The sequence below is a fragment of the Crocodylus siamensis genome, chromosome 5 (assembly GCF_052110815.1).
Source record: "Crocodylus siamensis isolate JL-2025a chromosome 5, ASM5211081v1, whole genome shotgun sequence".
NCBI classification, from domain to species: domain Eukaryota; kingdom Metazoa; phylum Chordata; order Crocodylia; family Crocodylidae; genus Crocodylus; species Crocodylus siamensis.
In genome coordinates this window covers 107,110,606-107,128,235 of record NC_143399.1, presented here as the reverse complement: position 1 = coordinate 107,128,235, position 17,630 = coordinate 107,110,606, and the positions used below count along the sequence as shown (strand labels likewise).

The 17,630-nt window shown below is 37.5% G+C and overlaps 1 protein-coding gene across 2 annotated transcripts in view; it reads left to right on the top strand.

Moving 5' to 3' along the window:
• Positions 1-17,630, top strand: part of CDH9 (cadherin 9) — a 132,531-nt gene that overhangs the window by 101,889 nt on the left and 13,012 nt on the right. Inside the window, exons 4-9 of one of the 2 annotated variants that reach the window (XM_090049947.1) lie at positions 5,259-5,378; positions 6,626-6,793; positions 10,641-10,828; positions 12,545-12,795; positions 14,243-14,379; positions 15,623-15,744. In XM_090049947.1, the coding sequence (XP_089906073.1) occupies positions 5,259-5,378; positions 6,626-6,793; positions 10,641-10,828; positions 12,545-12,795; positions 14,243-14,379; positions 15,623-15,744 (986 nt within the window). Of the gene's footprint in view, positions 1-5,258; positions 5,379-6,625; positions 6,794-10,640; positions 10,829-12,541; positions 12,796-14,242; positions 14,380-15,622; positions 15,745-17,630 lie in introns of both variants that reach the window. The other variant, XM_090049946.1, reaches the window with a different exon arrangement.

The following is a 17,630-nucleotide window of genomic DNA, read 5'->3' as shown; positions in this document are numbered from 1 at the left end:
GTAGATTTGAGTGTGAATTCAGAGATTTGCTGACAAAACTGGAATTCTTTTAACGAAATTTTGCAGAGTAGAGTTGGCCCAAAATTAAAATTTCTGAGGGCCATGTCAAAACTTGATCCCACCCTCCTATTCTCTGAATGGAAACCACTGGGATGATGGTGACATACCTGTTGTGATGGGATACCACTGAAGAATTCTATTTGCTGCTGAACCCTCTGGGCCTTGGTTGTTAAGAAGCAGTGTTTCTGCTTTAGTCTTTCAGGTACAGACCTTGTGTCTGCTACCATTCATGTACATATTGGCTGCCAAGAACATCCAATTAATGGCTAAAGTCCCTAGTGTTGCTCTTCCCAACCTTCTCAAATTTGCATTTTTATAGGAGCTCTGATTTTCCAGTTTAAACTCTTCATAGGAAGTATGTTTTTGAAAATTACAGGTCAACAACAAATTCACTCCAAAATAAACCTTATTTGGTCTGTTTCATTTTGTTGGTCTGTTTCAACTCGTGCTCAAGTCTTTCAACCAAAGACAAAGTCCCTTCTGCCTAAAATTCACTGCAGATAGTTTTCTGATGAACTAGCCCCGAGGCTGAAAAGTAGCAACCTCTTCAGTAGAGCTCATCATAAAAATTAGTACATATTCCTGTACATTTTTAATAGGAAAATAGTATTTTATCAAAATCAAGACTTTCTAAGGGAAAGTGTCAATGTTGACATTTATTTGGGAAGAAAGGAAATAAAACATTTTGGTACCACGACTATAAATAATTTCTCAGAGAAAAATGGGAGATTTGTCAGCGTTATAACCTAAGATGGTATTCTCATTGTTAGAAGCACCCTGAACTGAGCATAAGCTGTTTAGAACGGATTCACTTTCAGCATTTACTATGTGTTTTGGAGTTATTGACTTTGTCAAAAGTAACAATGAAGGTTACTAGAAGATGGCATTCCCAAATGGAAGTGGACATATAAAAGCAAATTTTGATGATGCATGCTAACTAAAGGAGCCAAATTAGGAAAGAAGGATTGGTACTTATATTCATGTCCTCTGTGTTTCTAAACTAGTAGCTGGGATATAGTAACATAGCAGTGTGCGCACAATATATATTTCAATTCTGTCCCTTTCACCCCCAACTACAGTGCACTAGAGTATCTGATACTGAAATCAGACTTATCTTGAGCACAACAGATTTTAAAACTAATTCAGAAAAGTGCTCAAATTTGAAATGTTTTTCCAGGTCTAGTCCTATGGCATTCTGAAACCATTTATAGTGAAGCCAGTTTTGGTAGGACTCCAGCAGGATGACACCTATCACTCTCATTTCCTTCCCACTCAATTAAGTGGCCCCCTACTTCCCTTCCCTTTCCCCACTTCCCCTGGGCCATGCCCATCATTTTCTAGTCTTTCCCATAGCCTTTCTTTATCACCTTCATCTCACCTCAGTACACACATATATAGACCACACAATTGTAGCTCACAAGATTTATTTCCTTCCAAATTCATTATTGTGTTTCACACATATTCCCCTAATTAATCACTTTTCTACTAGTCCTGTATTCCAATATCCATCTTTACAGTAAACTCCCAGTCCCTAGATTTACTGTCTTTTGCTTTAGTCAGTAATTTTACCCCCTAAAGAAAGGGTTAAAAAGGGAACAGTAATCTTCTACAGGTCTCTCCTCAGTACTTAAAAGTTCCTGGCTGATGTGACCTTATTTATGTCCAAAGTAACAGCCATGGAAGTGCCCCATATTGTCTCTATCTCAACACAGCACTGGACAAGGGTTTGAACTAGGCCTGTACGAAGCAGCTAGTATTCACTTCAGATTCAGATTCGGCCAATTCAGGGGACAGTGATTTGATTCAGCTCTGCCCGGCAGAACTGCAGGGCTTTTTTTCTTTTTTTTTAAAGAGCCAGGACCCTAAGGCCAGATGGGGCTTCCATTGACAGGACTCGGAGAGTGGGAGGAGGGTGGGGGTTTGTAGAAGAGTCCCCCATGCAGCGTGGAGCAGTGGGCAGCATCAGTGATCACCCCCTTGCCTGACAGCAGCCAGAGAGTGTGGGATTTTGGTTTTGTTTTTTAAAGAGTCACGATGCTTGGGCTGGACGGGGCAGCCATTGATGGGGTTGGGAGAGCAGGTGGGGCTCGGAGGGTGTTCTGGGGGGCTGGGGGATCAGGCAGGGGATGGGGCCTGGCGGAGGTCTCCCTATGGTCCCCTCCCCCCCTCCCCCTACCACTCCCCATTCCTTACTTACTGGTACGGAGCCTGGGTCCAGCTCCCTATGGCAGTGAGCAGGGACTGCTTAAATCACCCAATCTCTGAATCTTTCTTCAAATCTCCCCTGAATTGATCTGGGGGCTTCAAATTGATTCAGACCTTTTTATTGGTCTCCTTATTCAATTCAGATTCAGAGATTCGGCTGCCAAATCAGGTCAAATCTCCTCCAAATTGAATCAGACCTGAAGCTTTGCACAGCCATAGTTTGAATCACTCCATGTATTACTGGCTTCCACTGGTATAACCAAGGATACAAGTCTTTCAGTGACAGAAACATAGTAGAAGCTGTGTAAACCACTGCCTTTTTTCCATTTAGTTTGATTGACTCTTACAATAAATAACAACTTCTGCTAACAGAGGTGCTGTAGTCCACCCACTTGCCTTCTTAAGCCGGTACTGTTATAATTTACTTTTTCTAATTACATGACTAGTTCACTAGAATGCAGGAACTGATGACTTGCATTCATTTTGTGAAACAGTTGCTCAAGTCTTTCTACCAAAAATAAAATCCCTCCTGCCTAAAATTCAACTCAAAGAAAACATGTTTCATTACTCTGTCATAAACCACATGGGAACCCTATTCTTTGTCACACCCACTTCAAGGCTCTGATATTGACCTACACCAGTGGTGCTTAACCTTTTGGCTCTGTGGGCTGGATGAGTGGGTAAGGGCTGGTCCATGAGCTGGTTCTCTAGCATGGTCAATGCCTGTAACTGGGCCCTGTGCATCTGCCACTGCTCCCCTGCTGACAAAATTTCAGACCAAAGGGGACTGGCAGGCCAGATAACATAGCTCTACAGGCCAGATTAGGTCCTCAAGCTAGGGGTTAAGCACTGTTGATCTATAGATCCTACTGGAATTTGGTTACAGTTACTTCTACAACCTCCAGATGACATGGTTTGGTATGCTATGATTAATGATATTAACCCCTCAAGAAAGATAATGGATAAAGCCTCCTAAACAGCCCTCAACTCTGGAATATGTTCTGTGAAAATAATAATTTTTAAGCTGTTTACCAAAACTGTCTCCAAACAGGCAGAACAGTTAAACAAGGTAAACATATGGTCACAGTTTATGACAGCAAGTTAACCCCATCTAGATTTGACAACTTGTTCCTAGTAAAAAGGTTTCCTGCCATTCCTCCTGAGCTCCTAGATGCTACTATGACTAGCAGCACAGGAATGTGTACTGAACAAAGACCTGGAATTTATATTTTACATAGGAGGTGGAGAAAGTGCAGTTAAAATACTATTTTTTAAACTTTATCTCCTGTGGAGACCGATGCTTTATTGTATTAGTGCTTCTTTGTGGCAGAATCTATGGAAGAATAACTGTTGACTTTGTAGACAACCTAAGCAGCATCCTTGTTAGGTATAATACCTACCTTCTTTCTTGACTATTGTAATGTCTGTCCTTAAATGTTTCTTTCCTTTGCAGTATTTTCTCAGTTCCCCTTGGTGAGCAGAAAAACTTTGACATATTAGCAGGGAAATAGAAACCTGCAGCATCAGTGGTCAAAAATCCTCCTCAGTTTTAACTGATTTTGACATTAAAAAACCCAGCAAGTTGTAATTTTATACCATGGTTTTGTGGTAGAGAGAAATATTTCTCATCATCTGCTCTACCACCACTGAAACCTAACCACTATGTGTTATTGCCAGGTCATAGGGCAGGCAGGTTTACATTTGAAAGGATACAATAGTGGCTTACGTGGTGATATCTTTGCAACCTTGAGGGAAAAATAATTCTTCTGGGTCATCAGCCTTGCTTGATATATTTGGAAAACCCTTGAGGATATAACAGCTCTATTACATCAATCTCTGATAATGTGGACAATCATTTTCACAGTAACTTGTCAAGCCTGGTGCCTGACTGAAAGTTACTTTAAAGTAGTTGATCTAGAACATGAAGAAAACAACAAAAGTAAATTGTTTGGGTGTTGTTAAGCTTTCAGTGAATGTTGTATGCCAACACTTTTTGGGTATCCCAAGTAGAAAAAATAGCCAAAGAGCTTTTCCTTCATGACCACATCTGCACTTGGACAGGTTGGTTTTTTTTTTTTTTTCCTTTTCTTTTACCTTTTTACTTCTTAATTTTGTCTTCACTACATTGATTCACTCCATATTCCATTACCAAATGAACTTTGTAGTCCCGGAGACTATTTAGAAACTTCAATTAATGCAAAACATCAGCGCCCCTTAGCAGTGCTTCTTACAGGGAGTATTTCATACGTGGGCTTCACAAGCTTCTAATTCTAAATCTAGATCCAGTGAATTGCCTTTGATTATATAACACTCTATGATACAATTGTACGTCTCATAGATGATCCTGTCATTTTGACTACCTGGGAAAATTCTTCATGCTGAAAAATGGAGTTTTTGATTGATAAAATGTCTATCACATTCTAGACTGGGCAGTTTTGGTCTACAAAAAATCAAGACATTTAATTTTGATTTAAAAGTAATTATTAAAGAGGGAAAAGCTCCTGAAAATGAAATAAAACATTTATTACAGGTGAATTAAACATTCTTCAGCCTGAAATGTTAAGTTTTTTCCAAGTTACTAAAATACTTGAAATCGAGTGAGGTGCTCCATTTGATAGCTGAGGCAGAGAACAGCCAACATATGAAGCCTTAGTCTACATCTTACTTAGTATTTCTTTTTTCCTTGAATAGTAGGTTAAGGAATATGTTTGTATTTTAATGATGTGTGATTTGGTTTTCATATTATTCCAGTTTTGCATGAAGGAAGGAAGTTTTTTATTTTTGTTGGTAACATGTAACAATGGAATAGTCTGATGTTCATAGTTTATGGTATTATTTTTATTGTGCATGGGATAATCTAATATCTTGTTCTTTATTCTCAAGAGAAGAATAAAGTACTTATATATGTATATATGTGTATACATATATATACGGGACATAATCATTAATTAACTCATTTTATATGATGGATTGTTTGTTTTGTACCTTTGTAGGTACTTCTGTTATCCAGGTGACAGCAACAGATGCTGATGATGCAAACTATGGAAACAGTGCCAAAGTTGTGTACAGTATCCTCCAGGGACAACCATATTTCTCTGTGGATCCAGAGACAGGTCAGCAACACTTCTTGCCCTAGTTTAATAGCTGGAGAAATAGGACAGTCCACTATTTGTTTCCAGTTTTTTTTTTTAACTTAATTAAATTACTCATCTATTGTTAAAATCTGACCAAAACCAAGAATACACACAGGCATCCATTAAGCTTTAATCAGAACTCACCATCTTTAAAAACCAATAATATGATATGACAGATAACTGCAACAATCTTTTCTCAAAGAATTGCTAAAAAATATACATTTTCACCAAGAAGATAGCTGAGCAGTTGGCACAACTGCAACCATTTCCAGAATGCTAGGTCCAACTCAATGTTTACAGTTCAAGGAAGATGTTGATAAGCTGGAGAGGATTCAGAGAAGTGTCTCAAGAATAAATACACATTGAGAAAACATACTTTATAGGAAAGACTATGACTGCCATTTGTTTAACTTGTTAAAGAAAAGGTTAAGAGGTGGCTTGGTCTCTGTCTACAAGTACCCAAAAGCAAAACATATAAAATGGGGAGCTCTCCAATCTCTCAGACAAACCTATAACAATTTCTGATGGCTGCAAATTGGAAGCCAGACAAAGTCACATAAGAAATAAGGCAAATAAAACAAAGCAAAGCAAAAACAAAAGACCTGCAAGGTTAATTAATCATTACAACAACATGCAAAGGGTTATGGTGGTTTTTTCGTGGTGGGTTTTAACTCAGGCTTAGATAATTTTCTAAAAGGAACTACTCCAGTTTAACCCCTGGAGCTATTACACATGAAGCAGGAATTAATTCATGGAATTCATACAACCTCTGATATCTAGGAGGTCAAAGTGGTCTCTTCTGGTCGTAAAAATCTATAGCTCTGTTAAAATTTGAAAAAGTAAATCCAGGACATCACCAACGTCTGCCCTGTTAATGAAAATGTGCCACAATACAGAGATCATCCCAAAGCTGGAGGTTGCAGAGCTCTGGCCTTATCAAAATAATAGTGAGGCTAGCTGAAAAGCTTTTGTTAATGCAGCATATGTAACTTTTGTCATCAAAAGGATAAAGTGATTTAGCATATTTCAAATACTGAATTATACCATTGCCATTTTTCACTCTGTGAATATATGTCAATGTACTTTGAAAAGTATTTGGTTGCTTAGGAGTAACAATGGTGTTGTATATTTTATATAAATCCATTTTAAACATACAGGAATTAAAGTTAATGTATGTGCATTTTCCTCTCTCCCTCCACCCTCTCTTTTTTATTCTTCTCTTCCAGGCATAATCAAAACTGCTTTGCCAGACATGAGCAGAGAAAACAGGGAGCAGTACCAAGTGGTAATCCAGGCCAAGGACATGGGAGGCCAAATGGGAGGATTATCAGGGACCACCACAGTGAACATCACATTGACTGATGTCAATGACAATCCACCTCGATTCCCCCAGAGTATGAAGTGTCTTATAGTGCTAACGTGTCCTCCCTCCCCCACCCCCCATCCCCCAAAAGCTTCTTTAGTCAGTTGCTTGACCATTATCATCTGGGATATTTGTCATAGGTAGTGATGCACTCCTGGGGCTGTTTATGTTACAGCTCTATGACAGTACATGAGAATCCACTTATTTTAAAAAGGTGTTCAAGAAGAATGAACCTCCCATGCTCAGAAATAATTTCAGCAGTATCAATAATTCATGTTAACTGCAGTGCTATGTTTGCACAGTAAATTAATTAAAAAACAGCAGATAACGGGTGAGATTTTCAGAAGAGTCCATTATCCAATTCATTTAAGAATATGGATGAGAATTCAGATTTTCTAAAGAGCTGACCTTCACAATGGGGACTTACTGATTATTTTGGAAACCTGACCACTTGTTCCAGATGCCTGCAATCTAGCCCCAAGTCCTGTTGCTTAATACTGGAATTTAGTAATCTGACCCATATTTTATATGATTAAGTTTTCAAAAAAATTCTTTGACTTAAAATTGGTAAACAAGGAACAGATGGATGGTACAAGGGATATGCGATGCAAGGCAGTCTCTTTTATCTTAGGCCACTAGTTTAAATCTGATCTTAAGCTGATTAGTGATCTGAAGTTGTTGGAAGTCTGATAGCTGCTTGGTATTCACTCTCTCGATATATTTAAAAAAAATCACAGTCTCAGTTTGGTACCCACTGGAAAAATGTTCACATTATTAAATTAGTATTGCCATTGGCACAAACTGAAGTGCTTGCTGGCACTCTTATCAGACACACTGAAGACTGAACAAACATCAAGGCTAATGTAGGGAGCACCTGTCTGGATTTATGAAACTTGTAAGGCATGTGAATGTCATGCCAATGAGTGCAACCAGAACGACACAATCAGTCTGTCTGTTGTATTTTAGAAAACAAATCTTTTGAAGTTTCAAATGGTTTCTCTCTATTTACAAGAACAAACCAGTTTATTTGAAAATAAATAAAATGTTGAGAACATTGGTTTCCAAAACAAGAAAGAATGTGAAATATAAAGAAAATAATACATTTAAAATAATAAAATAATCTTGCTTATTAAGAGCCATTTCATGGGGTAGCCTCAGGGCAATGATTACTAAAAGCAGAACACTTCCATTCATGTTCTTTAGAAAGTACTGCTTACATATCAGTAGCATAGCATGGTATAATATTTAAACAGACTGGAGTTGTTGAACCCAAAGGCAGAGTAGAGATCATTGTTTTGTATTATAAAACAGACCACTGAGTCGCTGTCTCATGATAGAGGATATACAGACTTCTAACGTAACTCTGAGATCTGAAGTCTTTACACCCATATTCCTTCTGGTGCTCTTTCAAGATTCTTTCAAGATTTGTCCACTGAAATGAACGTAAATCCTTAGGATGACTTCAGTGAGCTTTGGGTTGGGTCACTAGAGTGAAATTCATAACAGGGTAGAGAGGCACTATGCCCTCCCTATACTACCTAAACCTCACCAAAACACTTCACATGGGAAATGGAAGGCTTTCTGTGGGCTATATGCAGTAGTGTTATTTTTCCTTTCCTGATGATCACTTCCTCTTTTTGTCTTTTTCCCCATGATAGTTATTTTTTTATCTCCTGGGAAATTTTAAAATCTCTCATAAAGTCATACCTCTTCTAAGGTCTTCTCTAAAAGACAGTTAATCTTTATCTCTTTATGCAAGGCAGCAGTTACAGCTAATAGTTTGATCCAACGTGAAAGGGGAGGTGTGAAAAAGCAACAAATGGAGAGCAAACTCAGTAAGAAACCTGTGTGAATTAGACTACAAGAGGAAGGGCAGGTGTGTGTGTGTGTATGACAGACACACACCCACACAGAGCCACACACATAGAGGTATAGTGGCCCCACACAGCTAAAACACCAAGGCTGAATTCTGTTTGAGTGACAGGAAAGATATTTAATTATACCAAACCATAACTAAAAACAGAAACTTTTGCAACTGAATTGTGCACTAAAACAAAGTAGCTGTGTCACATGCCAACACTGATCTCACCTTAATTATAGAATAAACTTTCAGAAGCTAACATGACCCAAGGGAGGTGTTTCTCTTTAATCTTTATACGTTTACTGTAAAGAAAAAATCTATCATGATTAAATTTCTTTTTAGAGGATTTCTGGCTCAGTTGCCAAAGCCAGAAGTTTGAATAAGTCTTCAGAACTGATAGTTAGATATCATTAGGCCTAACTTCCAAACTGTTTTCAGCCTGTTGTAAGGGAAATGTGTGTCATTTACAGTTGACTTGATCACAGCTAACCAGCCTACCACAAAGTCTTCAGCTATAGGTTTGAGTTCATAATGGAACATACTATTTGACAAACTTTTTTCCTTCATTTTTCACAAATCTATATAGGTAAAGAAAAGATACTTTCAGTAGGCTAATTTGTGACAAAACATGGGATAGAAACTCATTTACTATGCATAGTCTTGCTATGATCATTGTGCTTGCAGAAATTTAGGAACTGGCTCCTAAAGAAAACAGAAAGGCCATGGAAATACATCATTGGGGAAAGTAGGTTAGACCCTGCTAGGCTGATATGCAATTCCTCAGCTAACAAAACTAGTTGAGTTAGGATTGCACTTTCTTTAGACATAGTCCAAAATCAAGTGCATCTTGGGAGGGCATACCTTTATAAGATTCCCTTGGTAAGGGCTATTTTTCAAATGTTCCAGCTTGGCCAAGAGTTACTATTAAGTGAACTGTTCAAACACAATAAATAACATTTTTTGCAGCAGCTTCTGAAAACACTATTCCTCACACTTTCTTGTATCTAATACTTGCCAATATTATTTTAGAAGTATTTTAACTCTGTAGGTCATTAATTGAAATCCAGACTACATTGCCTGTTGTGATTGGTCAAGAGAGGCATATGGTCAAGTTACTCTATAGGACCATAACTTTAAAATTAAGTGGGGCAGGGGGGTATTTTTTTTTAAACAAATGCTGACAGAAAATTAAATTCTGATTAATTTTTATATGCAAATATATAAGGTTATGATTCCTTTGTCATCCACATACAGGCTGGAAAAACCTGATTACAACAGTATTAACCAAAGTCAAACATAAAAGGACACAACAAGTATAACCAAAGTAAATTAATACAAAGACCTGAACATATTTCTTTTAATTTCACTGAACGCCATCATGAATCCACTTATAACAGTTTTCAAAGGCTGCTTGGAATTGATTTGTAGTATATGTTACTAATAAAGTCTTAATAAAAGTACCTCTATACAAAATGCAATTGTAATTCTCAAAGATAATTTCAAAACAGAAGGTTTTGTCTATGGTTTCTTCTCAAGATGCAGTCATTTTTCAGAACTCTTGTGTATAGTAAAAACTAAACAGAGAACAAAAGAAAAGAAAAGAAAAGAAAAGAAAAGAGAAAAAATAAAAAGGGAAAAAAAGAAAAAAAGATTATTTAATTATAGGTAGTGGAAACACAAAACTAAGTGGGAAAATACTGTCATTAAATAATTAGATTAGCAGTTAGTGCCATATTATGATACTTGAAATGTGAGGAAAATAGGAGTATTAAAAAGTGCATAACAAATACTTCACTAAATGCCTTTAAAGTATTACCTTGTAAAAAAACAACTTTTGACAGCTTGACAGTCAACTCTGAACTCTGTTTCAAAGCTTACTCATGGTTACTAAGAGCGTTCTCTTAAAGTGTTTTGACTTTGAAGGCAACTTGAAAAAAATCCAGAGAAAAGAAAGGACTGTTATTATTTAGAGAGATGAAACACCAAGGAAAAAAAAAGTTTGATTTGATTTTTCCAGGCACGTACCAATTCAGCTCTCCTGAGTCTGCACCGCTTGGGACTCCTCTTGGAAGAATAAAAGCCAATGACCCCGATGTGGGTGAAAATGCTGAGATTGAGTACAGCATCTCTAATGGGGATGGATCAGATGTGTTTGATATCATCACTGACAAGGACACACAGGAAGGGATTATAACTGTCAAAAAGGTTTATTTTTCCTCCCTCTCTCTTATTATACTTAGCACTCCAGGTGTTACAGTTATTTTTTCCTTTTCTAGGGGAAGGGGAGGGGAAGGTCTCACAAGGGGGTCAGCTGCCAAGAAGTTACTGTACAAGTTTTGTTCTCTTTCTTCAGCAGGTGTCTGTTATTCCTAGCCCTCAGTGAAAAATTTCTAACATGCCTCTTCACATAAAGCAATATTTGTCATGACTGCAGTCTGTCAAATGCAAACACACTCTCACACAACAGTTTGAATTAGGGCCACAAAATCCTGGAGGGGGTTCAACTTGTAGCAAGCTTCTTCAGCTGAACTCTGCAAGGTGACTCACAAGAGTCGGTAGTGAACACAACATTGCAAGTTTGCCTGAAGGTTTAAGTTTGATGGACTTATGCGACTAAAAGGAACCCCATGCAGATAGCTCATTCTTCTGAAGTGTGCTTGTGCCTCCACAGAGGAATCTTAGCTACAGATGTGCGAAAGATCCAAGTCAAACCTCTAACTCTCAAAATCTGCCTTGGTTTCAATCAAACCTTAGGCTATCTTGGTTGTTAACAGGTGTCCTAAGGTGAAAGAGAGAAATAAATTGAATTTACAAACCATCACCGATTCTAAAGAATCTTGACTTGTCCATCAAACTGACTGAAGACTATTTTTATATTATCTGAGCACCAGTTTTTAAGACTAACAGCTTTTTTTGAGTTTGATGCTGCCTTTCTGGGGTACATCAAATGGGACTCAAGCAATAACTCCAAATACATTCATTCCTCTTAACTCTCTAATGAACACATGAACCCTTGTGTCAAATCCAAACCTTGCACATGGATACATAATTGCATGCAGACATAAATCCTAATACTTTGATCTTGATGGCACATGAAACTATGTAAACTGTTTCCGATTTAAGGCAGGGAAGGGGGGAAGCCTTGCTAGACCAATTTTGAAAAGAATTTTCTTTTTTAAAAAGACAAAGATTACAGTTTCATTAAAATCATTTATTAAAAAATACAACATAAAATGTAAAAATATATATACCAATTCATCAGCTGCGCCTAAATCCAGGGAAATGTTTCTGAAAACATAGTGACTCTTCCCTCCCCTTCCTCCCCCACCCCATTCATGTTTCAAAAGCATTTAATATGAAGGTTACCTAGACTTCACTTTCTACATTTCTTCTATATCTTTCATTTTTTCATCCCAAAAGAAATACTTTAAATTTACCCTCTTTTTCAGGGCAATTACAAATATGATGCACATATTTTTGTCATCAGATGAATTGAGAATTGTTGCCTCATTCCAGAGTAAGCCAAAGCTCAGCATCTCCAATTAACAGGAAATTTCAGTATTTCAAGATTTGCTTTTATTTTAATTCATGTGTTTTTTGGCTCCCCTGACAGCTGCTGACTGAAACAGACATCCTTTCTAGTTTCAGTGCTGTTTTCAGAAGGCCACTTTAAGTTCACATTGACTAGAGATCTCAGACCTGTGGTACCAGAAAAAGCCCTGCCACAGAATATAATCAGCTTTATACTCCTGTAGTTAATGAACTGAATGCTTGTCTATAGACACAGTTGGTCTCACAGACATAAATTCTGGTCTCTAAAAACTCCTATCCCTATTAATTTTTAGTTTGTGAAGTGTAAATGCATTTCTCTTTATGTGATGCCTATTTTATATTTTATTTTATTAACTTGCTCCCTAGCAGTTGGATTTTGAAAACAAGATGCTTTACACCTTAAGAGTGGAGGCAGCCAATAGTCATCCTGACCCACGCTTTTTGCAGTTGGGACCATTCAAGGATACAGCCCTGGTCAAAATTTCTGTGGAAGACATAGATGAACCACCAGTGTTCAGCAGAGCCTCCTATTTAATTGAAGTAGACGAAGATGCCAAGGAGGGAAGCATTATTGGGCAAGTGATAGCTCAAGATCCAGACACCACAAAGAATGCAATAAAGTAAGTATCGGTCTCTAAAGAAGGTAAATACTAGTTTCATCTTGGTGTGAAAATGTGATAAGTATACAGCAGAGGGTCTGATTCTAAGCAGTGATTAACAGCTTTAGCTCCCAAAGAGTCCCACAGAAGTTTAGGAGCAACTTTTGCAGCATTCGGGTCATAGTGGCTAAGTGGAAATAATTAAGCAGACAAATATCTACAGAGAACCAGTGATGCCTAATACAACTAAAAATTCCTATATAAGTTCTGAATGAAAGATTACAGGTATCAGATAAAAGGAAATACATATGGATGATAAAAATAAGTAATCATTACCTTACAACACTCTTAGTCCAACCATATTTAGGATAATGCTTTCATACCACATTTCCAAAAAATGAATTCATGCAAAATTCTGAAGACAGTATATTTCCATTGGATGAATGTCCCTTCCTATAGGTTGATGACACTCAGCTTTCTGCAGTATACCTTGCAACAGGCCCAATGAGAAAATTACTCCCTAGAGATATACTATGTTCTACAGCTTAAATATTTAATTATCAACATTTGTACAGTATATTAAATAAGAAACTACTGTGAGAAAGTCATAACAATTAGAGGTAAATGTTCAGTGATGTGCATTTGCTGTAATGGTTAGCCATCTGCTATTATTATCTAGGCTGACATGAAAGCACTGAACATTAGTACATTAGTGTATTCTCCATGCAAGTCATTATAAAACTCAAATCCTTCAGCTATATGTCTGAATGAAGATGAAAGTAACTCAAACAGACCTATTTACTCCAAGTGCTATTTTCTCTATAACTGGACATTTTTAAAGAAATTGCATATACAACATTCCAATAAATCAGAAGGTCCATATAAGTTACACTTCTTTTTGAAATCAAAGATAAATAAAGAAATGCAAATGTGCTTTAATACTAATTTTTGATGCTGTTTCAGTTCTCTAAATTAAAAATTAAGACACTACAAATATTTTCTAGTGATTTTAACCAGGGACACATCAAAGATATTTAGAGGGTGAATGTTCAGCTGTTTCTGAAACTCAGGTCCCTTTATAGTATCTCAAGTTCAGTGCCCATGACACAAGAGGCACCCATGTTTGCTTAGGTAGTTCCTTCTGAATTAACTGGCTGTTATTCCAGTGTTGTTTTATATATCTCTAAGGTAAAATATATTTTGAGTAATTATTCATATTAATTAGCTATCAGTAAGGACTTACTACACTTCTGTCCTGTCACTGGTCTTAAATAACTTCACCTGAATACTTGCAGTATTCTGCACTAATTATTCCCTACAATAATTACAGGGAAGCTTTGGTGATAAAGTACTACAGACATTAAGGTAATAACTTAAAGCAGAATGGAAAAACATTGAAGAGTGACAAGGAATCAAAGCTGAAAATATAATAAGGATGATGATATACAAACAAACTATATCCCTACAGATATTCTGTGGATCGACACACTGACCTTGACAGAATATTCAATATCCACTCAGGAAATGGATCCATATTCATCTCAAAGTCACTAGACCGGGAGGAAACTCCATGGCACAACATCACCGTTATAGCAACTGAAATTAGTAAGTTGGAAATACCTTAAAAAAGGTTGCAACCCAAAATGTTGCAATTCTATAATATAGTACATGTTTTAACTGTTTTACAAGATTTGCCTCTATTGCTTTCTCAGTTTTACAATCAAACAAATCAGTATACTATTGAACTAGAACACTCAGAGATATTTTTTAAGAAAAAAAGATTACTATGGTTTACTTTCTCTTGCCTACAGACAAAATGAAAGAATTATAGCCTTAAGTCCATTACAGCTATGCAGAGCAGCTATAAAGCCCATATGATTGGTTCCCATGGAATCTTCTTCCATAGATTGATCCAGAGACAGCATTTCACACTACACCACTCCCTCAGCCCCTGTACAGGGAGAATTGCTGGAAAAAAGTGGAGCAGCATTCAAATACCCCCCAAAAGTCTTAATAAGTTTTTGAGACCGGGGCAAAAATTGCCTTCAGGAGACAAATTCAGAACCCCCTGCTTTGCACAGAATGAAGGTATGGCACATCTTTCTCCTCCAGGCAGGCTAAAGAATGTGATTCTGTGTCTTTCAACTGATACCTTTATTGCTTCATTGAGCCTTATTAGGTTTACATAGATACAGCCATTTTCATTTTTTTCCAGTGCACCATAGAGAGCACTGAGATATTAGTGATGGGCTCTATAAGCCCATTTTTCCTCCTCCTCCCTAGCAGCTTTGGGAAGCCATAAAGCTTGCCATTGTGCTAGATAGATACAGCACAAGCCCTGCATTCAGAGATACGCATATATTTTTTCCCCCGATAAGCAGGGAATTTTCTCTAAACACTGTCCCAGTTCTTGACATTTGCTCTGCAAACCTTTTTTCATTTGCTATAGCTCAGACTATGAGGTTACTTCTGATACATATCAATGACAAAAGTGTCAAAGGCAAACTTCTTGCGTTTGTAATTAGAAAGAGCTTTGAATTAACCCAGGCAATTTCTCTGTCCCCTGCACCTTAACATAGGCTATTAAGCACTGCTGTGAGCAACACAGAAAGTAGGCATTAACACTTGAGATGAATTCATAGGTAACTTTGAGAATCAGTTTAGTCTCAGATGGTTTTATCATTTTTTTTTCATTTAAAATAATGCAACCTGTTTCAAATAAACACAGCCTTAAAATATATTCAATATACATCCATAGAAAGTTGAATATCATTATGCCTTTAAAATTACAGATATGATACCCACATTTTTGTCTTTAGATGAACTGAGAATTGTTGTCTCGTTCCAGATAATCCTAAGCAAAGCAGCCAAATATCTGTTTTCATCAAGATTTTAGACATAAATGACCATGCACCAGAATTTGCCAAATACTATGAAACATTTGTTTGTGAAAATGCAAAGGCAGGACAGGTAAATGTATGTTTACTCTACTAGAAAAATGTATATTTGATTTTACATTTCGCTTTGTTTGTTCATTTCTTAGGTTACTCAGAAGTTTGTCACAAATATTTCAGCATATGCAAGGATGAAAAATCTTAAATCTTAACTCCTACTGAATTCAGCAAACCTTTGCATGGACAAGGAAGCCAGGATTTGGCCCTAGTAGTATAAAATCCAAAGTGTCTTATTTATTGGAAGGGACTCAATTAGCCAAATATCGCAGACCATTTTATTCAGTAAATCACATATAAAGCACTACATTACCATGGTTAGATAATTTCTTTTCCTTTTGGGTATTTATATAAATCTCTGTGACATAATGATGATTTGAAATATGTAAAATAATGTTGAAAGCCTGCACATTTTTGTCCTGGCTAGAATAAAGAAACAGAGTTTTATAAAAAAAGAAAATAAAAAAAGAACTATTTCCATTTTTCAACACTCAGTTGAGCTTTAGTTTGGCTTTAGGCTGAGTTTAGGCAAAGGTCAGGAGCCAAATTTCACCTCTCTTGAATATCCTTATGATGCAATGGAACCCCCACATATTTTAATGTAAGATTTACAAAAACAGCAACTTGATATTTTGAAGAAAAGGGAGAAGTTCTAGATCTACACACAGCAGTCAGATACATAAGGGGTTGGCAACCTACAGCCCATGGGACAGATCTGGCCTGTGAACATTTTACTAAAGGCGCACTAATTCCTAGCGATCTACTCCAGTCTACATAGTGCTAATGGAATACCAATCACCTCTGGATGCTCCATCCATCTTCTTCCACCTGTGTGGAAGGCTGTTCTTCCTTACTGCAGTCTATAGTCAACTTCACTGAAGTGGCCAGAAAGGACCAGTAGCCCATAGTGTTGAACAGGTCACAAGCTGCAGCCCACACCTATAAAAAATTGCCGGTCTCTGGAATCATCTATCATTTCTATTAGTCATTTATAATGAAGTCAATTAAACTGACATACAGTAACAACATTGCTAAATTAAATGAAAAAATGCAGCAAATTACAGTAAATCAGTAAATGAACACATGAAGACACAAGCCTAACAGTTTAATTTTTCACCTAAAAATAACCTACATTAACCATTAGAAAACAGTGGATGCATCTACATGTCTTATTGAGGTGATGTGATAAATTCCAACACAGTCCATGATGGAGCTATCTACTCTTGGGCACAGTGTCTGCATGCGTGCCCAAAACTGCAGCAGTTTGAGCCAGGTGAGAAGTCCCAGGCTAGCAGAAGACCGGGGCGGGGGGGTGGGGAGTCAGCCTCAGGCTGTGGGTCGGCAGCAGTTGACAGGGAGGCTGGCTGGGTCATGAGGGTGCTGCAGTGCAGGGCTAGATGGCAGGCAGCCTCCACACATAGAACACATGCCCCAGCCAGCCCCTGTCACCATCTATTCATGAGTTTTGGCAGAGTAAATTACTCCTTGGTAGGATAGTATGGTCCCTGACTATCTTACAGATAATTTACTGCACTCTAATACCAGCACACTTGCAGACTGTGATGCTTTACTGTTGAGTAGGGCTGTACAAAACTTCATCTACTGCTTTGTTTCAAAGTTGTTTCAATGCATTTTGAGCTCGAAACAGATAAATTGAAACAAAACAAAGGCCTTTGAAACAGCTTTGAAACAAAACAAGAGCACTCAAAACATTTCAAAAGTTTTGAAACATTCTGAATTTCAAAGCCAGGCTTACTGGCTTCGGTGCTGGTCCCAAATGGCAGCACCCACCTCCTGTCATCTGGCAGGCAGATCGGGAGTTCCCCATACCCATGGGAGGGCTGTGGGCCCTCGACCTACATGCAAGATGACAGACTGGTGCTGGGTACAGCCTGCACCCCAGCA